Source organism: Callorhinchus milii, unplaced genomic scaffold (genome assembly GCF_018977255.1).
Source record: "Callorhinchus milii isolate IMCB2004 unplaced genomic scaffold, IMCB_Cmil_1.0 Scaffold2, whole genome shotgun sequence".
NCBI classification, from domain to species: domain Eukaryota; kingdom Metazoa; phylum Chordata; class Chondrichthyes; order Chimaeriformes; family Callorhinchidae; genus Callorhinchus; species Callorhinchus milii.
Genome location: NW_024704743.1, coordinates 6632883 through 6660804, shown reverse-complemented (window position 1 = coordinate 6660804; position 27922 = coordinate 6632883). Strand labels below are relative to the sequence as shown.

General features: G+C 39.4%; 1 protein-coding gene across 1 annotated transcript in view; it reads left to right on the top strand.

Annotated features, from left to right (window-relative positions):
- Positions 1-27922, top strand: part of odad2 (outer dynein arm docking complex subunit 2) — a 144789-nt gene that overhangs the window by 31508 nt on the left and 85359 nt on the right. The window contains exons 9-11 of the mRNA XM_042332036.1: positions 7249-7430; positions 11921-12064; positions 12317-12461. Coding sequence (XP_042187970.1) covers positions 7249-7430; positions 11921-12064; positions 12317-12461 — 471 coding nt within the window. The remainder of the gene's footprint in view (positions 1-7248; positions 7431-11920; positions 12065-12316; positions 12462-27922) is intronic.

Below are 27922 nucleotides of genomic sequence, written 5' to 3'. Positions count from 1 at the left end.
TGATATTCTTAACATCTGTGATCAGGGCTCCCTCTGCCTCCTTGTCCTTCTCGACCTCTCTGCTGCCTTCGACACTGTCGACCACTCCATCCTCATACACCGCCTCTCCGCTTTACTCAATCTTCACGGATCTGCCCTTGCCTGATTTGATTCCTGTCTCTCTCAATGTCTCCACTTCCTTGCCTCTAACGGTTTCTCCTCCAGCCCCTGCACTGTCACATCTGGCGTCCCCCAGGGCTCTGTCCTTGGTCCTCTCCTCTTTAATATCTACATGCTCCCCCTTGGTGACATCATCCGCAGACATGGGGGTCAACTTCCACATGTATGCGGATGACACCCAACTCTATCTTTCTGCCTCCACCCTCAACTCCAGGTCCAGTGCTGTCCTGACAGACTGCCTGTCGGACATCAAGTCCTGGATGTGGGCAAATTTCCTACAGTTGAATGTGAATAAGACTGAGGCCCTCCTGATTGGCTCGAGCCAGTGCCTCAGCACCTCAAGCTCTGGTAACATCAACCTCCATGGTTGCACACTACAACTCACCAGCCAGTCAGGAACCGAGGTGTCTTGTTCGACCCTCAACTGTCTTTTCTCCCCCACATTCAAGTCATGACCCGCTCTGCCTTCCCTCACCTCCGTAACATCGCACAACCCTGCCACTACCTCACCCCTCAGGCCGCTGAAACTCTTGTTTATGCTTCATCACCTCCAGGCTCGACTATGCAAACTCCCTGCTTGTCAGCCTTCCCAACTCCTCCCTCCACAGGCTGCAGATAATCCAGAACTCTGCAGCCTGTGTCCTCTCCTGCACCAAACTCCGTGACCCCATCTCTCCACTCTCGCCCGACTCTATTAGCTCCCTATCCTTCAGAGATCCAGTTCAAGATCCTGGTCCTCACATACAAAGTCCTCCGTGGCCTCGCCCCACCCTACCTCTGTGACCTCGTAACCCCCAACCAACCCGCCCATCCCCTCCACTCAGCCGGTTCCACGTCCCCCGACCCACCCGCCCCACCATTGGCGGGAGAGCCTTCAGCCACTGCCCCCAATTCCATTCCCCAGTCACTCCGCCTCGCCCCCTCCTTAACCTCCTTCAAGTCCCACCTCAAGACCCTTCTCTTCGACCATGCCATCGGCCACCCCCCTTCCCCTCCCCTCCACTCCCTTACCCGCCCAACCCCAACTCGGGTCTGAAATGCTGTACTATGTCCAGCGCCTTGGGACGTTCTCCCGCCATGAAAGTCACTTTACAAATGTAATCTTGTTGTTGCTGTTGTTGTTGACCGTACCTTACCCCAGACACAGCCAAAACACTTATCCATGCATTCGTCACCTCGGCTTGACTATTCAGGTGCCCTCCTCCCCGGTCTCCCCAGCTCCACCACGCCACAAAATCCAGCTGATCCAAAACTCCACTGCCCACATACTTACCCGTATTAAACTTCATACTGCCATCACACCAGTTCCAGCTTGGCTCCCTATCGCTGAATGGATTGATTTCAAGATCCTCACACTCGTCTTCAAATCCCTTCATGCCCTGGCACCTCCCTACCTCTCCGACCTGTTTACTTCCCAACCCACTGTGCGCCACTGGCTCCAGTCTTCTGCATGTCCCTTGTGCCCTCCGTTCCACCATCGGACGCACCTGAGGATCTTTCTCTTCCACGGTACCTAACCCTAACCTCCCCCCGGCTCCAACAGTTTGAAGTGCTCTGGGATGCTACCCAGTGTGAACAATGCAAATTATTATTGTGGAGCACTTCTCGTAAGGACTACATCCTATAATTCAAATTTATTCCCTAAATTTTCCCCCAAATTGACAGATGTAGCATATTCATTAAAATCAAGAATATAATCAATGTATTCCCAGTACGGATAATGGTAGCCATACACGCTATTTGTAAGAAGTAATAATTATCATTGTATAATAATAATAATGATCCTTGCATTTGATATAGCGCTTTTCACGTCGGGAGGACGTCCCAAAGCGCTTCACAGAACTCACTGTAAAGTGAATTGACTGTATATTTGTGGGCGAACGCAGCAGCCAATTGCGCACAGCAATGTCCCACAAACAGTCGTAGATTGAAAATGACCAATTTATTATTGANTTTTTTTTGGAGGGATTATTATTAGGCTCTGTGTGGAGTAAGGAAACTTGCCCAAGGTTTCGCCCTCTGCCTGGAATTGAACTCAGGTCTCTCGCTTGCAAAGCGAGTGCTCTAACCACTGAGCTACAGGACTCCACGGTATGTAGGTATCTAGGATTGCTTTACCTGTTAGACCATTGGTTTGCTGGAGTGAAAACAAGTCTGCATCTCTACATTTCACTGAAAAATAAGGCAGGCTTGTTAACCATCAACAAATGGCAATGGGTTAGCTTGAGTTTTATCAGGAGATACTTTTGTTGATATTAGCAGAAACCTTGTCCCTATGCAGACAGTGTATACACCGTTGTGGAAGTTTATTTCTTGAGGTGTAGCCAACTACCTGACCGCATAGCAACACTATTATGCGATTGATGTATTTCCCAGAGTATTGGCTTGGTGAACTATGTTCACATGCAAGTAAGAGCAGTCAGTATAACAGTCATTGGGGATTCTATTCCCTTAAAAAGGTGTTGTTGGGATGTGGAATACCCTGCCAAATAAGGTAGTAAAGCCGAGCCAATTGTGGGTTTCAAGAGGGAAGTAGACATGTAGATGGAGGTTAGAGACTTGAAGGGTATGGCGATGGGGCAGGGCAAATGGGATTGAAAGAAAGGCTTGCTCTGACAGCTAATGCAGACTTTCTGATAAAGAAAGAAACCACCTAAACACATGGATATCTGTGCATATTTCAGTGGGCTGACTGCAGGTGCTGTATATCAAAAAAAGGCAGTAAAACCACATGAATTTTGCATATAAAATTAACCCATTGTTTTGGTTAACTTTCCAAATTAGGACATCTTAATCATATCATTGCTCACCTCTGCAAAACATAAGAACATAAGAATTGGTTAGACAAAAGTAGACCAAAGTCCATCAAGTTCGTCTTCCACCACCCTGGCAGTCATATGCACATGTCATGTCCCAAACTATATATCTCAAGATATTATTGCTTAAAAGAAATCTTATCTAATTTGCTTTTGAAAGAATCAATACTTTCTGCTTCCACCGTCTACCTAGGAAGCCTGTTCCATATATTTCTTTCTCGCTCACTGAAATAGTGTTTCCGCAGAATTCGTTTTGAATTTACGTCCCTTCAATCGCAGACCATATCATGGCCTTACATTATCCAGTCCCAGTCCAATCCTAAAAAACCCTATCATCTCAACCTTCCCTTTCCCAGCGTGAATAACCCCAGTTTACTTAATCGCTCCTCGTAATCCAATCCCACCATCCTCTCAATAATTCTGGTTGCCCTCTTCTGTATTCTCTCCATCACTGCAATATCCTTTCTGTACATCAGCGACCAGAACTGCACACAGTATTTCAAGTACGGTCTCTCCAATGATTTACAAAGTGACATGATTACCCCCCTATTTCAGCTCAACATTGTTTTTTTAATTACAACCCAGCATCTAGTTTGCCTTACAAAAAGCTGTTCAGATATTACTTAAATGGAGTTGATGGACTGCATCTTAAACTGTGGCTCAGTTAGTAAAACAGAAAGAAATTCAAAAATGTGTCCTCTTTGTGCAAGCAATTTTTTACAAATTGCCTTGCAACAGGACCCAATAATTTTCATATGGCTCTTACCTGTCTGTGTCTCATTGTGTCACACACCTTTGCAGACTATGGCATGGCGCATTTGTGCTAAATTAAAAAAAAAGTTTTAAGAATGTCGTTGCAGTCTGAAATTCCATAATGTATAGAGAGTGTAAGTGGAAAAATGCTGATTTTTTGGGCGGATACTGTCAGATGCAAGCATTATTCCTAAAAGGATATCTAAAGATGATAATAAACACTATAAAGAAGCCAATCATAATGACGAATGGGGCAGCAGGAGTATTAGCATTAAGCAGTGTTCAAGGGGTTGCTTCGGTTAGTTAAGCACAGCAACAGAATCAAGGGGCAGGAGAGAAGATTGGTATTCTCATTACTTTAGAGAATGTCCCTCAATGGCAAGTAATACACAATCACAAAAGAATAATAAGGTGTAAAATATCCAGTCACACCACTTTACAGTATATCCTGTGAAGCACATTGGGACGTCTCGACAACGTGTTCCATATCAGATTCAAGGATTATAATTATTATTAGGATTTGCGGACCTAATCATAATAATCCTTATATTTGACATAGTGCCTTATCACATCTTTGAGGCATCTGAAAGCGCTTCACAAAATATACTGTAAAATGAATTGACTGTATATTATTGTGCGCTGATGCATAATGTATGTGTCATTGTCTTGTACGTTTATATACACGTATCTCAATTGATTATTACATCATAATGAAGAGCAACAGTTTTGTTCACAGATAGTAAGACCAGAGTAGTCTATTGTTTCAGCCGGGTTTAAGTTGCATATTGCATTGACACTTGTGGAGGGCACAATATTGCCCCAGGGCAGCATAATAATGTAAGTACGATCCTTCAGCTCGTGCTTATTTGAAGGGTTTTGCAGAAGCTAACATATATGTTGACTGTATTCCTTAAATTCCTGTGCAATATCACTGGGTTGAATTTTATAGAGAATTACATTTTGTAAAAGTGCTCATTTCCAATTTGTTTATTGGTTTGGGCTCAAGATGTGAACTTGAGATGTGAAAGACGAGAAATATTCTCATTTGCTCTTCAAAACTCTCAATCTTGTCCTTGTTATGTGGATGGAGAAAGACCACTTCACTTCAGCCTCTCTGTTGGTTGAGAGAATCCCTGTGCTTAAAAATGCCATTTGAGTTCAGCAGAAGAGGAAAACAACTGAATTGTCAGTTTCCTCTTCTGCTGGACTCAAATTCTGTCTTGCGGATAACAAATGGGTCAAGACCTCACTGTATGAAAATCCAAGATGGTTCCACAATACTGAGAAGATAAAGAGATGGACATTTGAAGGAAGGGGAGTGAAGTATCATGAGAAATGTATTATGAAATCCATCAAATTTGACCTGACTATGCACAGCATTTGCTATCACCCATGCTAGGAAATGTTTTGATATATAATTATATATCCCTTGTGTCAGCCTGGTGCAGTGTCAGCTGGGTGCAGTGGTAGCACTCTCGCCTCTGAGTCAGAAGATTGTGGGTTCAAGCTCCACGTCAAGACTTAGAATCACATAGTCTAAGATGACACACCAATACAGTGCTGGGGGAATGTTGCATTGTTGGAGGTGCCATCCTTGGGATGAGATGTTAAACCGGAGTACCATCTGCCTGTTTAGATAAAGATCTGTTAAAGATTTGATGGCTATATTTAAAAAGAGAAGGGAGTTTCTCCCAGTGTCCTGGCCAACAAATCCCCCCAAATAAAAAATTGGTCACTCACCTCATGCCTCCATGCAAACTGCTGTGCACAAACTGGCTGCCTCACTTTGCCCACGAATTAGTCAATCCATTTACACTATATCCTATGAAGCACTTTGAGATGGTTTGATGATGAGATGTGGTGCTTTATCAATGATTATTATTTTTATTATGTGATCCTTCCAAGCATTAACCTCAATTTTGATTGTTCATTTTATTGGTAGTAATTTTGTTGTGTTATCTTATTGTAGGACAAAAATAATTGCCATTTTTTGTAATATAAAAAGAAATGTCAACAATGTTTGTCTGAATTACACAAGTTTAACTTGTAAATTTTTTATTTGAGTTTTCAGCAACCATCTTGAGATGCATCTAACTTCAAATTGCTTGGTTAAATCCCTTACAAGTTTAAAATGTGCTTCAAGCGCCATGTATTCTATCCTTTATCCCATATCCTTTCCAGTGACCAGGCCTACTGTTTTATGACGTATCAGAGTGGGAATCTTATTACCAATTCAGCATAAGTTTTCAATGTAAGCAATTTGTTCAGATCAAATAATCTCATTGCAGTTGTTCTGATCATCAGCAAGACATTCAGTGACTACCTCCACCTGGTGGGGTTTCAGTTGATAGGGGTTCAAGCAGAATTATAATAATAATAATAATCCTTGCATTTGATATAGTGTCTTATCCCGTCTTTGAGATGTCTCAAAGTGCTTCACAGGATATACTGTTAAGTGAATTGACTGTTTATTTTGTGGGCAAAGCTCATCAGCTAATTGCGCACAGCAGTGTCTCACAAATAGTTGTGATTTGAGTAACTAAATTATTATTTATTTATTTACTTTTTGAAGGGATTATTACCCCCAGAAAAGTGATCTGCCAATCGACTAATCACAGATTGATAATCAAAACCAGTGGTTATATGACTGTGCTCTCCCTCTGCCCCTTTGTCACACGCAAAGTAGAAAAGCAGTCTTTATATAAGAAAAACACACATGCCAGCCAATACTGGAATCATATTCTAGCAATGGGAAGGGAGAGTCTAGATTAGAAATTCCATCCTAGGTAAACCTCTCCTTAACATTCATTAAAATGGAGTTTAAAACTAAATGCTCTCTTTAAAAAAGGCTTTCTGTGATCATTGTCCTTTTAATTGCTAAATATTATTGGAACATAGGAGCAATCTAGTCTGCATTGTGCCTACTCCAATATTTTATTAGTCTTTTTGCAAAGTGCTACAAACAGCTGATTGTCAAATGTTATGCTGACAGGACAATTTTGAGTGTCTTTCACCAAATGCACTTGACCATTTCATAGCTGACCCAAAGTAAACATTTTTTCGTAAGCTCACAGAGAACTTCTGAAGCTAACAGGTCAATACTAATTTCAGACTTTTACATTGTGCAAGAAGAAAATACAAAAGACGTACTTCAAGAATGTGCTACATGAACATGAGAAAGAAGTAATGGTTATTGATGACCCCCCCAAATCAGGAAGAAGATGAGCCCGGTCATGAATTTTTCATAAAATGCTCTCTCTAATTGAATCATAGAATCTTACAGAGCAGAAGGTGGCCAATCGGCCCATTGTGCTTGTGCTGGTTCTTTGACAGAGTTGTCCAACTAGTCCCATTTGCCCACTCTTACCCATAGCCTTGTGTTGAACTTTTGAAGCACAAAATTAAGTGAAAAATGTATTGATGGTGTAAGAATTTACTTGATTTTGTAAAGAAAATGTGCTAGTTTCAATAGATTCTGATTTAATTTTAATGGAATATTTATTTTAAATTTCTCTTTTAGAATTTTCCATTTCAGAAGGAAACTCCAATTAATCACAAGAGCTCACAAATTATCAATTTGAATGGTGACTACCCTGAAAGATTAATTGATCAGCAGGNAAAAAAAGCTTACACTTCAAGAGAATCAATCCCCCAAATAGGACAGCTAGCTCAGAGCAAGAAATCAGATGCCTTTCAACATCCGTAAGTGACCTATATTGGAATGTTAATATTGGAATATTGCAACAATTCAATAATATTTACTATCTTATGAACTGTTTTCTTTTTCAAATAAATGCAATTTGGAGAAAACGTAACAAATCTGACTTGCTGGTAAGCTAAATAAAATGGAAAATTAATAGACAGGTAATGAAAACCAAGAGCCTAACACTCACACTAATTGGGACTGGCTCCATTGTGTACAAGGAAAAAGTGTGGATAATTGGTCACGACGCGAAATACAAATTGATTACGGTTTTAACCAATACAATCTTCCATCAGGTGTATTACGTTCACTGTACTACCAAATTCTGAAGCCCTTCTCTCTGTCTCTCTCTCTCTCTGCTATTCCCTCTGTCTTTGACTCCAGAATCATAGAATTATACAGCACAGAAGGAGGCCACTCAGCCCATCGTGTCTGTGCCGGCTGTTTGAAAAGAGCTATCGAATTCAACCCCACTCCCCCGCTCTGTCCCCATAGCCCTGCAAACGTGTCCTCCCCAAATAATTATCTACTTAACTTGTTGTTCTTAACTTCATTTCCTGGGCAGGAAGTAACGTCAAGGCAGGCATCTTGACCATGTGCCTCCTTACATAATAATTCCTCCAAAACAGCAATAAATTGGTAATTTTCAATTCACGACTGTTTGTGGCACACTACTGTGCGTAATTTGCTGCCGCGTTTCGCCCACAAATATACAACAACAACAAGATTACATTTGTATAGCACCTTTCATGTCGGGAGGACGTCCCAAGGCGCTGGACAGAGTACAGCATTTCAGACCTGAGCTGGGGTTGGGGGGGGTAAGGGAGGGGAGTGGAAGGGGGGTGGCTGATGGCATGGTCGAAGAGGACGGTCTTGAAGCGGGATTTGAAGGAGGCTAAGGAGGGAGCGAGGTGGAGTGACTCGGGGATGGAATTCCAGAGGTTGAGGGACGGTCAATTCACTTTACAACATATTCTGTGAAGTGCTTTGAGATGTCTAGAAGACATGAAAAGCGCTATATCAAATGCAACGTTTATTATTATTATTACTTCTCTCTTAAAAGCTGTTATTGAATCGGCTTCCATCACCCTTTCAGGCAATGCATTCCAGATCCGAACAACTTGCTGTGTGAACAAAAATTCTCCTCACCTCCCCTCTGTTTCTTTTAACAACTATTTTAAATCGGTGCCCTTGGGTTACCGACCCGCCCGCCAGTGGAAATGGTTTCTCTTTGTTCACCCTGTCGAATCCCCTCAAAATGACTTATAAATATTTAGCAGAACTTCCTTGCTTTTGTACTCTATGCCTCTATTTATAAAGCCAAGGATCCCATATGCTTTACAGATCTATTAACCTGTCCTGCCGCCATCATATACCTGTGCATGTGAACCCCCAGGTCTCTCTGCACTTGAACTCCCTTTAAAACTGTACCATTTATAGTCCTCCATAGGCTGTAGATCATCCAGAATTCTGCAGCCTGTGTCCTCTCCCACACCAGGCTCCGTCACCCTATTGCCCCCATCCACACCCAACTGGTTTCCCATCACACAGAGGATACGGTTCAAGATCCTGGTCATCACCTTCAAAGCCCTCCATGGGCTTGCTCCCCCCTACCTCTGCAACCTCCTAACCCCCTATCGTCCTGCTCGCTCCTTCCGCTCAACAGGCTCTGGCCTGCTTCACGTCCTCCGCGTTGCCCCTCCCACCCACCATCGGTGGGCGGCCTTCTGCCACTCTGCTCCTACCCTCTGAAACTCCATCCCGCAATCCCTCTGCCTCGCCCTCTCCCTTGCCTTCTTCAAGACCCATCTCAAGACCCTCCTCTTTGTCCATGCTTTCGATCACCCTGCTTCCCCCCTACCCTCCACCCTCCCCAATTCCGACGCCCAGCTTGGGTCCGAAACTTTGACTATCCAGTGCCTTGGGACGTCCTCCCATCGTAAAAGGTGCTATACAAATGTAATTTTGTTGTTGTTGTTGTATATTGCCTCTCCTTATTCTTCCTCCCAAAATGCATCACCTCATTGTGTCATTGCAAACTTGAAAATTTCCTCTTTATACCAAGATGAGGGTAGTGAAGTTGATGTAGTGTATATGAACTTTCAGAACGTGTTTGATAAGGTGCCACATAATAGACTAGTTAGCAAAATTGAAGCCCATGGGATAAAAGGGACAGTGGCAGCATGGATACAAAATTAGTTGGGAGACAGAAAACAGAGGGTAGTGGTGAATAGTTGTTTTTCAGACTGGAGGACCTAATGCTGACCCTTGGGAGACACTACTGTATACTTCCCTCCAGTATGAAAAACAAATATTCACCACCACCCTCTGTTTTCTGTCTCCCAGCCAATTTCATATACACGCTGCCACTGTGTCTTCATCAATGTACAAGCTACCTTCCATTCACTTCTTTACCTTGTCCACTTTGTTGGCCTCCAATCACGTAATCAACTAATTTATAAGAGGAGAATTATCTCATCTGCCTCAGAGAGCTTCTGCTTTTTGCAATTGCTGCCACCAGTCTTCATTCTCCTTGCTGCATTGTTATTAATCTTTCACTGAAGAAGAGATAATCACTCGTCCTCTATTCCAATGCTCCTTACTGCATTAATGATATCTTGGAAGCCTTTGCCCCTCGTGGAAACGTCTTATAATGAAACAAACAAATACCAAGACCCTTTAATGATGCAGCCAAATTTACTACCAACTTTACTTCCAATACATGTGAAATGCACATTATCTTTGTATTCCTCTTGTGTTTTTTTTTAACATTTTCTTTGCTCCAAAAACATCCTCTGGGTGGCACTGATTGCATTCTGCATTGGTGAGTTTGCTGTGTTGCCAAGCTACCGTCAGGTTTTGGGCCTAACATTGTAACCAAGACCACCAGAGTTCTTCAGTTCCGTTACATTCTCCTCCAACACTACATGGGATTCGTGGCTGAAATTTGCCTTTCTTTAGGAAGTCCTTTTTTCATCTCCTTGTCCAGACATGATTGCAATAACGATTCTCTTTCAAATTAGCGTCAATATGTTCCAGATACACACAGGGCCCAATAGTCACCATATTGTGTTTGGTGAAACTCTTGTTTCAATTCTGAGACCTGCTTCCCATTGGCTATACTGGGAACATATAACTTTGAACCTGGCAGAAACTTTACAGTCATGTTAAGGAATTTTATACCTTGGCTTACTTGAATAGTGGTGAAGCGGCTGAAGAATCAGTGTGGATAATTGTATATAAGATGATCAAAAGCAACTAAATTTACAATTACTGTGGCCATACCCCTTTACTCCATCAGCCCTACTTTATGGCTAATACAATTGTCCTCCTCGTACATTTAACTCACTCTTTGGATCTTTCTGCTAAAGGGAGTTTTTTGTTCAGTGCATCAAGTTTGAATATAAAGTCTTATGTCCTGAAAGGTTTGGTATTTACATATAAGGTAATACTGAATCACAATCTTAAGATATATAAAGAATGCTAAAAAGAAAATGATGTTAGATTGCTTGAGGTACCTGAAGGAGACAGTTTAGCTTCTTGAAAATAGCTGAGGTTTAGGAGTAGAATGCAGAATCCTTATACAATATGTCTGCTATTAATATGGAGTGTGCCAGCTCAGGAAATGATGAAGGAAATTCAATCACAAGAATACTAACTGGGAATATCATGGGGAAATATTGATAACAGCTCTTAAGTGGGCAAGACGTCAAAATAATATGAGCAATTACATTGCATACAGGAAGCAATGACAGAGAGAGAAATTCTAATTGTGTCAGGAATAGTGGTGAAGTGACTGAAGAATCAGTGTGGATAATTGTATCTAAGATGATCATTTTTTTCTGGATAGTTGATTATATTCCTTTTAAAAAGTAGTAGTTTTCCAAAATTAAACATCTTAAAAAGAAGCACCAGGGCCTAATTTGTTGTATTCACAAAATGGATGGGAAATTGTGCTTTGATCCTCAACCTGAGAGGTCAGATAAGTGTAGGTGATATCTCAAAGCTGCCAATGTAAGAAAATATCACAGAACAAAATAACATCTTTCTACACCTTTCCGTTTTGTTCAGAAGCCTACTTTTTCAGACTTTAGCACAAATCACCAACTCTAATCTAATCTCTCTGGCTGCTACAGGAGGCTCAAATAACCACTTCCTGCCTCTTTTGTGTATAACACAAATTACACCTCATTGTGTAAGTTGAAAAAAGTTATAGTATAACAACCAATAGTCTGGGGCAAATTTTACTTAACAAATTACAATTGTAGCCTGAGTGAGTTTTGAGTGAAAACCCAAAAATGCTAGGTCTCAAGTGAAATGTGTCAAGAAATCAAAGTGTTCCTGTTCAGAATGCCAAAAATTGATCTAAGCATCACCTTAGTGAACAGTGAAACCTGTAACTGCTTTGATTATTTGTTCTGTAATTTGTTAGAGTTAATGTTACATATTTATACGTATATTCAAATCTAATGATTTTTTTTTTGAAAAGACCAAATCTACAAATGAAGGGTCAGAGCAATACCAAGATGAAGCAGGATAAAGGAAGTGAGGGGACCAAGACAATTGAACATTTGAGAAAAAGGTCAAGTTTACATGGATCACTATTTATTAGAAAGTATTCAGCAAACAAATCGTGAGTATTAACTTTTAAATCAATAGTTCTAACTTTCAGCTTCTAAATCTTAATTGTGTTTCTGTTTAATCGGCAGTAGAGGCTGAAAATAGATTGATGCAAGTACCTCAAATCTGTGCAATACCGTTTATTGTAATGTATCAATATGGCATATCTATTTTAACATTAAATAATAATCTACAGATACGATTAGTATACTGATAGTGACCAATTTACATGTTTATTTGTTTTTGGACCAATATATTGTTGTAGCACTTCTATTGGATGGTCCGAAGAGTTAAGTGAAACTTCTTCAGAGAGTGATGAAGAGGAAGAACAAATTGATAGATCTCATGAATCCAACACTGATTTGCCTTCTGAGTACTGGCAGATGCAGAAGTTGGTTAAATACCTCAAGGTAAGGACATGTCCAGAGTTTCTTCATTGTTAAACCCATTTCTCAGATCTTCAGTTTCTTTTTTGTGTTAAGTACTGATATTTCCATCAAAACCTGATAATTACAAGTTTATCGGACAACGCTCCCATATTAGGTGTCAGCCTGGCTTAGCTGACAGCTCGCACTGACGACTCTGAGTCACAAGATTGTGGATTCAAGCCCCACATTCAGACTTTGACATCACAGCTTCATTCTGCAGGTGAACTCACAGTTCAGTCTTCCAACACAAGGCTGGCACTCTAACGCAGTGCTGGGGTTGTACTGCATTGTTGCAAGTGCTGTTCTTTAGATAAGTTTAAATTGAAGTACCCTGTCTGCCTGTTCAGATGCAACACAATTTTACAATGCAATTTACACGTATACACTTATCAGTAACTTCTGATGGAACTATAAAAGTCAAGTTAAATTTTGAATCCCTTCAACAGTAAACAGTCTACAAATAACCATTATTCAGGTACACACGTGAAGAATAGCAACTTGGACAAAGTAATGAACAACATCACAATAAAATAATAATATTCCTCCATAAATTTGTGACTCCAAGTGAGTCTTTTATGTCAGGAAGGCATCTCAAACTACTTGACAATGCCAGCACGGCACCCAAGCTTTGGGTGGAAGCCAAAGGGGTGGGCAGGGGAAAGATGACTGAAAGCGCGATCTAGAATAACCTCTCTAGATCAAATAATAATTTGATATAGCACCAGTAGCTGAGTGTTCTGGAAGAAAGAGATCAAATAGACAAAAAGGGCCTGAAGCTCAATTATCTGAAGCTCACTTATGACCTTGTGAAGTGGAAGTGATACAAAATATATGCAACAATGCATGTGCAGTTGATAGCTGACCACCAGAAATGATTAAGAATTGATCAACAACTCGTATTTGTTTATTCTTGATGCGCTTAATATCCACATAGCCTATAATGTATTACAGTTAAGAATATACCATTATGGAAATGAATCTGACAAGTATCAATAAATGTCCAATTCAAATCAAGACAAAATTTAAATCAAGACATATGAATTAAAACTTATTTTCCCGTAATTATTAACTGAAATTATTTAGCGTTCAGTACAACAATACACCATCGCAGGAAAATAATCTGGTATTTGAATTACACAATATACTCATATAACAACATATGTTTTAGTAACAGAAATTGAGTTCAGTTTTAAGAATGTGAGCATGAAGCACTTTGTTTCTTTAAGTTAACAAAAGTTTAAAGCTATGCCTTTGTGCTCTAGGAATATGTATCATGCAGTATGTCACCACTAAAGTCATTTCTGCTGCATATGTTGCACACCTGCATAATAATCGTTTAATGTAAAATATTTAGGGTTGTAGTTTCTTGGTGCCTGAATAGAGTCAAGATCTGGTTAACCACAAGACGTTTGTTTTACAAGCAAAATGCCAATTGCCTAATTCGGCAATATCACTTGTAATTGGCAAGAAAATTAATAGTTTTCAAAGAAATTCAGAGATTATGTGTTGATTAGGTAAAACTATTTTAATGCAGATTCAGTGAACTAATGAGCATGCTATATTTACTGAATAACAAGACAGGCAGTCAGAACTCCTGGAGCTGAACAGCTGGGGAGCACAGCAGCTAAATAAAATATTACAAAAAACAGGTTTGCAGCAATGATGTGGTCTGCAGATGTTTGCAAAGACTTTCTGGAAGGATACCAAAAGCCTGGTCTCTGGTTTGTTTTAGAATTCAACAGGGAATAATTATAGTCTTTATCAGATTGAAAAATCTGACCATAATATGAAAACAAAGATTTTCTTTTAATTTGAGACCGAATATATTCAGGCTTTGAAATGTACTTGTGTGCTCTTCTTTTGATGTGGGTCAAAGATTTCTACATGCAGTGTCCAGAACCAATACTATAGTTATTTACTAATGTTTATTTAGTTATATTTATTTATTAATTACTGTTATGGCGAATGGATAATAATAATAATCCTTGCATTTGATTTAGTGCCTTATCAAGTCTTCGAGACATCTCAAAGCACTTCACAGAATATACTGTCAAATGAATTGTCTACATATTTTGTGGGTGAACCACGGCAGCCAATTAAATGCTTTTGGTATACGTACACAGCCCTCCATTCATCACATGTTTCTAATGTTTTATTTGATTTGCAGTATCCCAACAAATTACAAATACATTGCAGTTAAACATGTACAAAGAGTATACCATTTACTCCCTTGTCTCATTTCTGGTTCCTGTCTGATGATGTATATTGTGTTGTGCAGAGCATGGGAACCTGTCCTTTAAAACTGTGTTGTGAAAATGACAACATTCTCATAATTATCACTGGTGATTGTCATCACATTTTTATCACATTGTTGTGCTTAACTGGTTGATAACCAATTAACCTCAATTTTGTGAAAACAGTTTGACACACAGCCATTTGTGGCAGCCATTGAACTGGCCTGAACATTTCATTCAGTTGTGTAATTTACGTATAAATGTCAATTTCACTGTACAATGGTAAGTTTTTATTTCAACATAGTTCGGATACAAGAAGGAGAACATTTTTTAGAGTAACATATTTGGAACAATTAAGAAAAGTTCAAAACAGCAAAGACTGTAGGAGTATCGGTAAAATAGGATGACAAGAAAGGTTGAAATGGAGAGAAGATGAAGGCTACAGTTGAGGCTCGGATCACCTATCAAATGACAAGCAATTTTTTGTATTGACACAATAATTTGTTATAGCACCCGTAAAATTGATATGTCTCGAAGCACTTCACAAAATTCCTGGCTAGTATACTTGTAGATTTTGTTCAGGAATGTTACAAAAGCTCCCCAAGCTATAGGATTAGTATTTAATTCTAAGTCAATACAATACAATACAAATTTACAATTATAAAGCGCCTTTCACATTGGGAAGATGTCCCAAGGCATCGCACAGTTTAAGGTTTGCATCGGAGCTGGGTGTGGAGGGAGAGGAAGGTGGCCAAAAGAGTAGTCAAAGAGAAAGATCTTGAGGTGGACCTTGAAGGAGATGAGGGGAGGGGAAAGTCAAAAGAACTCTGGGATGGAGTTCCAGAGAGTGCGGGCAGATATGCTGAAAGCCTGATCGCTGATGGTAGGGCGGTGAGCATGAAGAAGGCTGCTGAGCGGAGGGAGCAACTGGGTTGGTAGGGTTTGAGGAGGTCATGGAGGCACGGTGGAGCAAGACCATTGAGGGATTTAAAGGTTTGAAGGAATGGCTTTGTATTTTTAATATTTTCTTCAATAATAATAATGAGAAGAATCCTTGCGTTTGATATAGAGGTAGAGGTGATTCAAATTTAAAAAAGGGATAAAACATTTGCATAAATAGGTCTGTTTGTTATATAAATGCAATTTGTTGTTGTTGTTTTCACTGGTTAGGGCTGATTTTCATAGGTCCCTCTTCCCTTACCTCCATCATCTCAAAAATAAAGCCCACCACCTGCTCCCTCAACCCCATCCCCACCCCTCTCCTTAGCTCGCATCTCTACCTCCTGGCCCTTCTTTTAACCGACATCATCAACTTCTCCTTATCCACTGGCACTGTTCCCACCCCCCTAAAAACAACTGTCATTACCTCCATTCTCAAAAAAATTTCCCTAAACCCATCACTACTCTCCAGCTATTGCCCCATCTCACACCTCCCTTTCTTCTCCAAGGCACTGGAACGAGTCGTCGCATCCCAGCTTCACTCTTTCCTCTCCTGTCATTCCTTCTACGAACCTCTTTAATTTGGTTTCCGTGCTGCCCACAGTTTGTCAGCCTCCCCAACTCCTCCCTCCACAGGCTGCAGATCATCTAGAACTCTGCAGGCCATGTCCTCTCCCGCACCAGGCTCTGTGACCCTATCACACCACATCCTTGCCCGCATCTCAATGTAACGTGTTGTTGTTGGTTGGGGAGTCCGTAATCAGGGGACACATGTATAACAGTGGAGTCCTGTAGCTTAGTGGTTAGGGCCCTCCCTCGCAAGCAAGAGGACCTGGATTCTATTCCCAGCAGGCGAAACGTTGGGCAAATTTCCTTACTCCACCCGCCTCTGTTCACCTAGCAGTAAGTAGGAACCCGGTTGTTATCGTCAATTGGCAGATCACTTTTCCAGGGGTAATAATCCCCTCAAAAAAATATGTAAAATAATAATTTGGTCACTCAATCCATGACTGTTTGTGGGACACTGCTGTGCGCAATTGGTTGCCGCATTTTGCCCACAAAATATACAGTCAATTCACTTTACAGTATATTCTGTCAAACACTTTGAGACGCGATAAGGCACTGTATCAAATGCGAGGATTATTATTTTTATAACATGGTGAATACGGAATCTAAAAGAGAATTTAGCAAGAACTACTTTATACAGAGGTTAGTGAGATTGTGGAACATGCTGCCTGAAGCGATGATTGAATCAGATAGTGTAGATGCATTCAAGAGGAAGCTAGAACTTCACATGTGGAAGAGGGGATTGGAAGGGTAGGGGAGGGAGTACGGCATGGGGTCTTAAATATACACCTGAACAGGTAGACAGGACCTCAACCAAAGGACATTGTCTCAAATAATGCAGCACACCCCAGTACTGCACCTGTGTGTCCACCTGAATCAGCCTGACATAGAAATTATTTAACATCTGAATGCCTATATCAGTGGTGGCCAACCCATAGCCCGCGGGCCGGAAGTGGCCATCAAGAAGTTGCTCCCCGAAAATTCAAACTAGTCTAGGTAATATGTGTGGTGGTGTGTTTCCAGGTTTTTCTGGATTGAATATTTGTGATTTATAGCCTGTAATTTATTATGCAATAGTACAGGGAGATTATTCAATAGCTACTCAATAACATCTTTATTTTGTTGATACAAGACAATATTAGTCACAGTGGTTTTATAACTACAAAATGTATCAGCAATTTTTTTTTAACATGTACTACTGGTTTGTGGAAAGAACAGCAGATATGTGAACATTTAAATGGTGATGTAATGTTCCCTTGTTTTCATAATTTGGTGTTGAGAAATCAAGATTGACATTTTTAGCATATTTATTGTTGACTAAAACTTTCTCAGTATATACTAACAGGTGAAAACAAATTTGACTCTTGTCAATTTAAGTCACACCATTTGCCAAATGGATATCTTTCATGCTTCTACGCAGTTAAATCCAAAGAGGATATTTATCTTAGCAGTTCTTGGGCTGTATGCCTTTGGCCAGGTTTCTCAACACCTTTTTCATTTATTTACCTTTGTATGTCTTTGCCCAGTTATGACATTGAATATATATGTGTAAAAATTTGCACAAGCATCATATTAATGCAAATTCCAATTTCTTGTTCTTAAAAGAATGCATAGTTTGACCATTTTCATTTTGTATGTACTTGCTTATGGATGAAAGTATCATATCTTCACACTGATGTATGATTTTTCATATGTGAATATTGTGCAGTAGACAAAAGTTCAGGCTGAGTCTTCAGAGGAAGTATTCTAGACTGTGTTACCTAGTCATCCAGGAATTTTGGATGAAAGGATTCAAACATCTGTAGTAATACAAAACCTACATTAGTGTGTGGAAAAACCTGTTTGATAGTATAGCATTTGGTCAGTCATTTATTTGATAAATAAATTACAGATTTCATTAACGGATCGAACTTTTGAAATTTGTAGTCTGACATGAGGTGAATATGAATGTTGAGATGTTTAAGATTCTTAAAATCCCTCCAGCAAGTGAAATGGAGCCTGGTTGGAAATATTTTCCCAGAATTAGTCATGGTGTAATTTAGAGACCAATAGGCTTATTTTAGTACAGTTAAGCCTACTTGTATGCATCTCACATGTATGCAAATTCCAGATTTATGAGTTTTTTTTCCATGTCACAAATCCTTTATATGAATGTTAGTGTGAAGTAGATTAGGAGCACAGGAAAATTCACAGCAAAATTTGGCTCAAAATGTCCATCGCTTTTTTTTAATTATCTCAACTTCATCTGAATACCAATCTCTCATTTTTTTCTTTCTCCAAACTTCTTATGAAAATATTTATACCAATTGTTTCAATAGCTTTCTCTATTTTATTTCATAACTTTATTATCATATATGTTCATGGCAAAATAATTAGAATAAATTGGTTTTCTATAGATCAAAAATTTAGGCTGTTTAAGTGTGAGATTACAAGGCTTAAAAGCAAAAAGCAACATCTTCCCTTGCTTGTTAATTTGGAGCAGAATCCCGAGTATCATTGATTTNAAAAAAAATTTCAACATTATTTAATTTGATCTAGGTTGTGACAATTTAAATACATGAATTGGGTTCTGTAGCCCTCCATGATACCCCAGAAATATCTATGGTTATACTAGGGAGTAAATGTGTAGATGTATTGGGAAGAGTAGGGGAGGGAGTCTTAATGGTGAAACAGGAGAAAATGAAGATAAAGTATAACAAATTACAATAGATGAAATGCTGTACATTGTTTTAAGTTGGATCAGACTAAACATTCCCCTACAAAATACAGTCAATGCACTTTACAGTAAATCCTGTGAAATGCTTTGAAATGTACTCTTATCGCAAAAGACATGATATTAAATGTAAGGTTTACTATTATTATTGTTATTGGTTTAATCCTTGACTAATCAGAATACGAATCTATATACAACACAATGGGATGGGGTGGATTGTTAACGTCCAGAGGCAAAGTAAATAATATTAACAAAGATATTAAAAACAAAGACAGAAGTCGGTGGGAACACTCAGCATGTCAGGCAGCATCTATGGAGAAAGGAAAGTGAGTGAACGTTTTGGGTCCATGACCTTTCGTCAGAACCCTTCGAGGACCCAAAATGTTGACTCACTTTCCTTCCTCCATAGATGCTGCCTGACCGGCTGAGCGTTCCCAGCTACTTCTGTTTTTGTTTCATATTTCCAGCATTTGCAGTATTTTGCGTTTTGTTAACAAAGATATTAGTTTTTCAAAGAATTCTCTGTTGTAGGAAGGCTATCATAAAGTATCAAATAAGCTGAACACAGTGCATAGGAATGTAGGAAAACAGAAACCGGAGGAGGCCATTTCAGTTCATCAAACCTATTCGATCAGTTTATCAAATGCAAGGATCATTATTATTAGATGTTTTAATCCCAGTGTCGTGCCATTTGATCAGCAGTGCTCTGAAATATTGAGGACCACAAAGGCCTAGCTCCAGAATTCCTCTACCAATGGATTTGTCCACTTTACAGAAATATAACCCCAGACTACCCAGGCTCTTATTATGGTTAAGGCCCTTTAGCCTAAGTGTTAATCCAGTGAACCATAACTGGACACCTTCCAGGTCTATTACAGTATGTGGAGTCCTGTAGCTCAGTGGTTAGAGCACTCGCCTTGCAAGCGAGAGACCTGGGTTCAATTCCTGGCAGGGCAAAACTTTGGCAAGTTTCCCTACTCCACACGCCTGATAATAATCCCTCAAGAAAAAAAACAATAATAAATTGGTCTCTTCAATCCATGATTGTTTGTGGGACTCTGCTGTGCGCAATTGACTGCCATGTTTCACCCACAAATATATAGTCAATTCACTTTACAGATTATTCTGTGAAGCGCTTTGAGACGTCTAGAAGTCGTGAAAAGCGCGACAGCAAATGCAAGAATTATTATTTATTATATATCCTTCTTAACATTGGATGTTCAAAACTGAACACAATATGCCAATTGAGGTCTGAACTGGAGCAGCACATCCGTTTATATTCCACTCTTCCTATAATAAATCCCAGCATCTCATTGACAATTTTCTGCATGGATCTACGGACTTAACCCACCCTTGAACTATTTGCTCATCTACCCTGCTAGGGCTTCCTAATTTAGGTTGGATCATAATTAACTCATTATAATATTGACTACTATGATTTAGGTATGAAGGTGCTCATTTGATTTATTATTACTTTGAACAAGTGCCAATTTTTAGCAGCAAGAATGTCATTCCAATGTTTCTTACAAAAACACAATTCAAGTGGGCCGAGACATTTTGTGTTCTTAAAGGTAGTCACAGCCACAGTTTTATGATGATTGTGTTGTAAGATATAGGCTCCTTCAATTTGTTAAAGCACACTTAATACATCTTGCAGTTTATGAAATTCCACAAACTATGGGTGTTCAATATCAGCAATGTAACTGCTGGAGCACAATTTGTGCTCGTTACTGCATTTATTAAAACTGAATGCAGAGAGTGAAGTTAAAAATATATATCAAATGAATATTACGCATAAAGATTGAAAGCTGTCTATGGAACACCAGTAGCTGTAGAAGTGATCAGAACTGGATCCATTTATGTTGTGTGTTCAAGAATCAGTCCTTCATCATATTGATTTCAGGCAGGGCTGCATGCTATCTGATATGAACACAAAGAACACTTTTGGGGCATTTGGAACACATCCATAGGAGACAAACCTTTCCAATTGGCTTTATGAGAATTCACTCATTTATTAAGGACCTGGGAAATTCATCAATTAATCAGACAATCTGGTGAATAGAAGGACAAGAGACGACGATCAAGACTCACCTGTAACTGCAGAGGTTCTTGTCTGACTGCCTGACTTTGCTATTCAGTGAACATCTGCAAGATGGTTTGCAGTAGTGATATGCAAAGCTCTAGACCAATTACAATAATAAAGGATCATAATGAACTCATTATAATATTGACTACTATGATTTAGGTATGAAGGTGCTCATTTGATTTATTATTACTTTGAACAAGTGCCAATTTTTAGCAGCAAGAATGTCATTCCAATGTTTCTTACAAAAACACAATTCAAGTGGGCCGAGACATTTTGTGTTCTTAAAGGTAGTCACAGCCACAGTTTTATGATGATTGTGTTGTAAGATATAGGCTCCTTCAATTTGTTAAAGCACACTTAATACATCTTGCAGTTTATGAAATTTCACAAACCATGGGTGTTCAATATCAGCAATGTAACTGCTGGAGCACAATTTGTGCTCGTTACTGCATTTATTAAAACTAAATGCAGAGAGTGAAATTAAAACTATATATCAAAAGAATATTGCGCATAAAGATTGAAAGCTGTCTATGGAACACCAGTAGCTGTAGAAGTGATCAGAACTGTAGAAGTGATCAGAAAAAATATAGCTTTTTATTCGACACTATTTCAGTATGTCACAGATGTACCATAGATCTACAAAAGGAAACCGGGATAAAAGAAAGAAGGAACGAAAGAAACAGAGAGAGAGAGAAATAAAGGAAGATTCCTACTTGATATACAACAACAAATTTACATTTATATAGGGCCTTTCAGGCCGGGAAGATGTCCCAAGGCACTGGAAAGTCCAGGGCTTGTACTACCCAAGCTAGGGGTGGGAGCCGAGGAGGGTGGAGGGGGTGAAAGGTCATCAACAACAACAACAACAACAAGATTCCATTTATAAAGCGCCTTTCACGTCAGGAGGACGTCCCAAGGCGCTGCACAGTTGGGTCATGACCCGAGCAGGGGGGAAATGGTCAGGGTGAGGGGAGGGAAGGGAGGGAGAGAGGAGGGGGGAAATGGTCAGGGTGAGGGGAGGGAAGGGAGGGAGCGAGGAGGGGGAAGAGAGTCGAGAGGGGAGCTGAAGGCACGGTCAAAGAGAAAGGTTTTGAGACCGGCCTTGAAGGAGGAAAGGGAGGAAGCGGCGAAGGCACTGGGGGATGGAGTTCCAGAGCCTGGGGGCTGAGAGGCTGAAGGCCCGACCACCGATGGTAGGGCGGTCATGGTCAAAGAGAAAGATCTTGAGGTGGACGTTGAAGGAGGCAAGGAAAGGGGTGAGTCATAGGGACTGCTGGATAGAGTTCCAGAAAGTGGGGGCAGATAAACTGAAAGCCTGACCAATGGTGGGGCAAGTAGGGCGGGGGACATGAAGCAGGCTCACCGAGCGGAAGAGGTGGAGTTAGTATGTAGGTAAGGTTACAGAGTAGGGTGGGGTTTCATAGTGAAGCTGTTTGAGGGATTGGTGGGTGGTAATATGTACATTTCAAAAGCAGCTGCGTTCGATGCCAATGAAAAATCATTTTAATATACCGAACCGTTGAAATGTCTCCTAGCTGCTTCATATTAATTACTATCAAGTAATGTAGTGACTGTTTTTGTAGGCAAACTGGGCAGCTGTTTTGCACACAGTAATGTCTCACAATCAGCCACACGGTGTGTGACCAATTAATCAGGATTATTGGCTAGGACACTGGGAGAAATTTTCTTCTCTTTTTGAATAGTATCCTGGGACCTCTCTTTTTGAATAGTATCCTGGGACCTTTAATATCCACCTGAAGAATAGGCAGATGGAACTTTGATTTAACATCTCATCTGAAAGATTGCACCTTAGACAATACAGCATTCCTCCAATGCTGCACTGGACTTCAACTTAGGCTTTGAGCTCATAAATGAGGATGTATAATAATAATACGGTAAGATATATGTATATTGTTAAAATATGATATGAATTTACTTTAGAACAGCAACAGTTGCATAGATGAGCGTTTCTTGTTCCAGAGTCAAGCAGAATAAATGGCAGTTCACGTGCCTATGCGCTCTTTTGGGCTTCATTCTTCCTGTGCTTAGCATATGTCTGTTGGCTTCATTCAGCTCTTCAGCTTTCAATCATGTGCACAGAATATTCAAAATGAAAGCAGTACTTACTTGTACTCTATAGTGTAGTCAAAACAAAATACTATAAGAAAATGGAAAAGCTGCACTGATTTACCTGCACTGAGAATCATTGATTCAGACCATAACTATTTTAGAGGTTGGAGTGGTAGCAACCCTGAGCCAACTCACTCACTGCCAAGTTACACGGAGTCCTGTAGCTTAGAGCACTCGCCTTGCAATCGAGAGGACCTGGGTTCGATTCCTGGCAAGGCGAAATGTTGGGCAAGTTTTCTTACTCCACATGCCAAAAATAATTTGGTCACTCAATCCACGACTGTTCGTGGGACACTGCTGTGTGCAATTGGTTGGTACGTTTCGCCCACAAAATATACAGTCAATTCATTTTGAGACATCTCAAAGACATGATAAGATGTGATACGCAAGGATTATTATATTATTTATCATTATATCAACCTTTGTGTTAGCCTTTGCTTATGTGGCTCCACCAACATTTTTAAATCATTCACCTATCAAACTAAACTATAGGTCATAAATGTGTGAATAGGGCACAAAAGCATTAATGTGGTTAGAGCTCTCGCCTCGCAAGCGAGAGGACCTGGATTCGATCCCCAGGCAGGGCGAAACGTTGGTCAAGTTTCTTTACTCCACACGCTTTTGTTTACCTTGCAGTAAGAAGGACCCTGGTTGTCCGTTGATTGCCGATCGCTTTTCTGGGAGTAATAATCCTTTAAAGAAAATATGTATAAATAAATAAAATAATAATAATTCGGTCACTTAAACCCGACTGTTTGTGGGACACTCCTGTGCGCAATTGTCTGCCATGTTTCACCCACAAAATATACAGTCAATTCACTTTACAGTATAATCTGTGAAGCGTTTTGAGACATCTAGAAGACGTGATATATCAAATGCAAGGATGATTATTATGAAATCTAGTGAAGCACACATCTAGCTTGAAGGTATTTGTTTGCATAGGTATAAACCAACATTAAATTATAATAATAATAAATATAATATGATTGTAATAATCAGATTATGTGTATCATAATATGGTTTTCTTGTCAAAACGATTGTGGCTAGTTAAATGAGGACAATTAGATTAATATGAGAAAGAGAGTTTTTTGTTAAATTGTTCCTGAGGGAAAAATCCATTATTAGATAATGATATTTATCTGTATTAGTTATTATGTTTCCTTAATTACATAAACATTAGGAATTGATATAACATAATTAATCAATTTGAGGGGAGTTTGGCTCAGTCAACATCTAGATATCCGTATTGAAGTTAAATAATAGGGATTGTGAACTTTAGGAAGTAAAAGTATGCAGTTACTCAGATTTTGAATTGTAGAAAGGTACTATTTATGATTAAGAGCTAACCAAAAATCACTACACACTGAATAATAATAATAATCCTTGCATTTGATATTAGCGCCTTATCACGTCTTTGAGATATTAATTTATAGTGACAAGCTAGTAGCTGCAGCTTCTGATTTTTAGTCTCCATTTGAATCAACAACTTACATTCATATAGCGCCTTTCATGCTGGGGAGGGAGCATCTCAGAGCACTAAAACACGAAATTTCCTAAAACAGTGATGAATTTCCAAGATATTAATTCACATTTATGCCTACAGTTGAGGCATATATCACATATTCTTGTTCATCTGTATGTTCGTATGTATGTAAAATTGTTGCTACTCTGACTCTCTAATTCCCTTTAAAGAATTTATACTCTGCTTCAACCCGTTTGTGACAGATAGTTCCAACCATCTCTACAAAAAAAACTTTCTGATATCTTTTTTCTCTTTAATTCTTTTGTTACTCTTTACCATTATTAACATTTAAGACCTGTATCAGGTCCCACCTTAACCTTCTCAGCTCTAGTGAAAAAACAAATTCCTCAAGTGTCTTAACTGAAACTCTTCATCCTGGATATCATCTCCATGATTGCTTTGAAAACTTTGCATTCTTATGTGAAATTCTAACTGTGATAACTTCAGGGTAAGATCTGGAATATTTATATGTGTATCAATACTAATATTATTTCTATTCTTATTCATTTTGGATTTCTGCAAGTAATTTTATGTGCTATATCCATTGCTTTCTTAAAAATTAAATTTTCTGGTTAACAAGAATTCAGATGGGCAGAACCCTTGTTTTTGTTTCACAAATCATGTTTTAATGTTCTCATAGCTATAAATTAGTCATATATTTGAAAGTGAGACTGACATTTTCAATGGAATAAACAGAAAAGGTTAGAGGTTAGTGTCCATGTCTGGTAAGTCCTTCAACCTGCTTCAGTTCAAACATTTTACCATAAAGACAGGCAGATATCATTCAAGAACCATATGTAGCCTAATTTTGAGAATTTATCTTAAAGAAAATATAATGTAGAATTTGACTCGGAAGATTCATGATTTCCTCATACTTTTCTGCATTTGTAATGTAAAACAAAATAAAATTTATGAGCACATTCAGTAATCTGCATTTAGAATATTGCCAAATCCAGCTGGTAGTAAATGTCTTGAACACGAATGCTTTAGTTTTATTAATACAAAAATTCTGATGGGAAACGTATGCCACTTTTATATTTTGGAAGTGGTGTAATACCATTTCCAACAGCACAGTGAATGGGAGGGAAAGCCTGATTCATATTTTCCACTCTTGTTTACTCTTGCTAGGGTTTGAGAAGAGCTCCACACTTCCTCAACTGAGCTCTGCGAACTTTGTTTGGCTGCAAACAAGACACATTTAATCTGAGCCGCAGAGTGTGACAAACATTGCTAATTGAATACCCAAGAGCTTTTAACAGAACGGCTGTCATTGGAGACATAATTTGTCCAAACTACAAATATTAATAGGAGAGGATTGAAATTGATTTATTTCTGATTTTTCTATTTTTATGGTTTTGGAGACTTTAGGGGTTATTGTTCCCCCATTCAGATAGAATGGCAGGTGTCAGTCTAACTCAAGTGGGTGATTCTCTTGCCTCCAAGCTCCAAAATTGTGGGTTTCAGCTCCTCGTTGGGACTTTGTACTCACATTCCAGGCTTCTGGTCAACAATCCCCAGATAAAATTGGTCATTCATTTCATGACTGTTTGTGAAACATTGCTGTGCACAACTTGGATGCCGTGTTTCCCTTCAAAATACAGTAACTATACAATCCTGCGAAGTGGTTTGATGTGAAAGGCGCTACATCAAATGCAAGGATTATTATTTGAATAGGGAGATTATTGGTCATTCACTTCATCATTGTTTGTGGGAAAATATTATGTGCACATTGACTGCTGAATTTGCCTACAAATCCAGTCAAATATATATCAAATGTATTATTGAGTTTGTTAGTGAATTGCATCATTTGAAAAGCAGCTTGATGCAGTGATGGTAGGGTAGGTGTTCTGGAGGGATGAGATTGGATGGTCTTCGTCATCCAGACCAATCTTGTAATCTTGTGCACAATTTCATTTGCAAGCCAGAAGCTACAATTAACACAGAGACATCCAGTTTGTGAATTTTAGACCCCAATTTGGGTATTCACTGGACTTGTATCATACCCATCAGAGGCTCGTGGTTTCTTCAGAAAGGAACAGGTTAGCTGCCCTTCTCATCCAGAATGTGAAGGGCAGCTTGTGGCTTTGTATGAGATCACAATGTCTTCAGGTTAAAGGAAAACCCACCTACCTTGCGTTCAACCTAAAGCCGTATGAAGCCTCATGATGAGACTGAAAATATATGGGTAAATCTTGGATTTTATCCAGAATGTGTATTCCTGCTCTAAGATCTATGTAAGGAGAGTGCATAAAAATTGTGCACAAGATTACATCCCAACTTGTAAGGCAACACTGCCCATTGTTAACCACTCTATTCGATTTATTCATCAACGAAGTGTTGGATGGCACTGAGGAGGACAGACTTAGTGTATCTGTTTCAGACCTCTCTGACAGGATTGGGGCGCTTCTGTTTGTGGACAATATTGTGCTACTGGAGGACTCACCTGGGGACCTTTTGAGCTGCACCTGCCATCTTCAACACTTGGCCACCCAGAAGGATATAATAGTGGGTCCCCCAAATGTTGAATAATGGTTCTGCACAGCTCAAGAGAAGACATTGAAAGCATTGATTGGAAGATACAAGGGGCATTAGTCCCAATTGTTGATTGTTATCAGTACCTGATTGTTATCAAAACCTCAGGTAAGTTTCCTTTCTCCACACGCCTCTGTTTACCTAGCAGTAAGTAATATAATAATAATAATAATCCTTGCATTTGAAATAGCGTTTTTCACGTCGGGAGGACGTCCCAAAGCGCTTCACAGAACACACTGTAAAGTGAATTGACTGTATATTTGTGGGCGAACGCGGCAGCCAATTGCGCACAGCAATGTCCCACAGACATTGTGGGATTGTAGATTGAAAATGACCAATTTATTATTGTTTTTGGTTTTGGAGGGATTACAGGCAGAGAGCCCCAAGGTCACAGAAGCAACTTTTGGTGTCAACTAAAAAGGATTGAAGTCGTGAATAAATGGAAAAAGTATAACTGCTGCTGTTGGTCTGGGCAGTCAGCTAGAGAAGAACATTGTGAAGGACGAATAAAGTAGCTATTTTAGCCATTTTTTCTAGATGTAGGTTGTGAATGTGTAAGCACGAAGGAAGAACAAAATCTTCTAAAATAACCTAAGAAAGTTTATTCAAAAAAATCAAAATCTAAAAGGAGAACATTGGGAAAACAAATTGTAACGGACACAAGTAGTAGCAAGGATATTTGGGGTATATCCAAAACAGGTCAAGTACTGAATACAAATG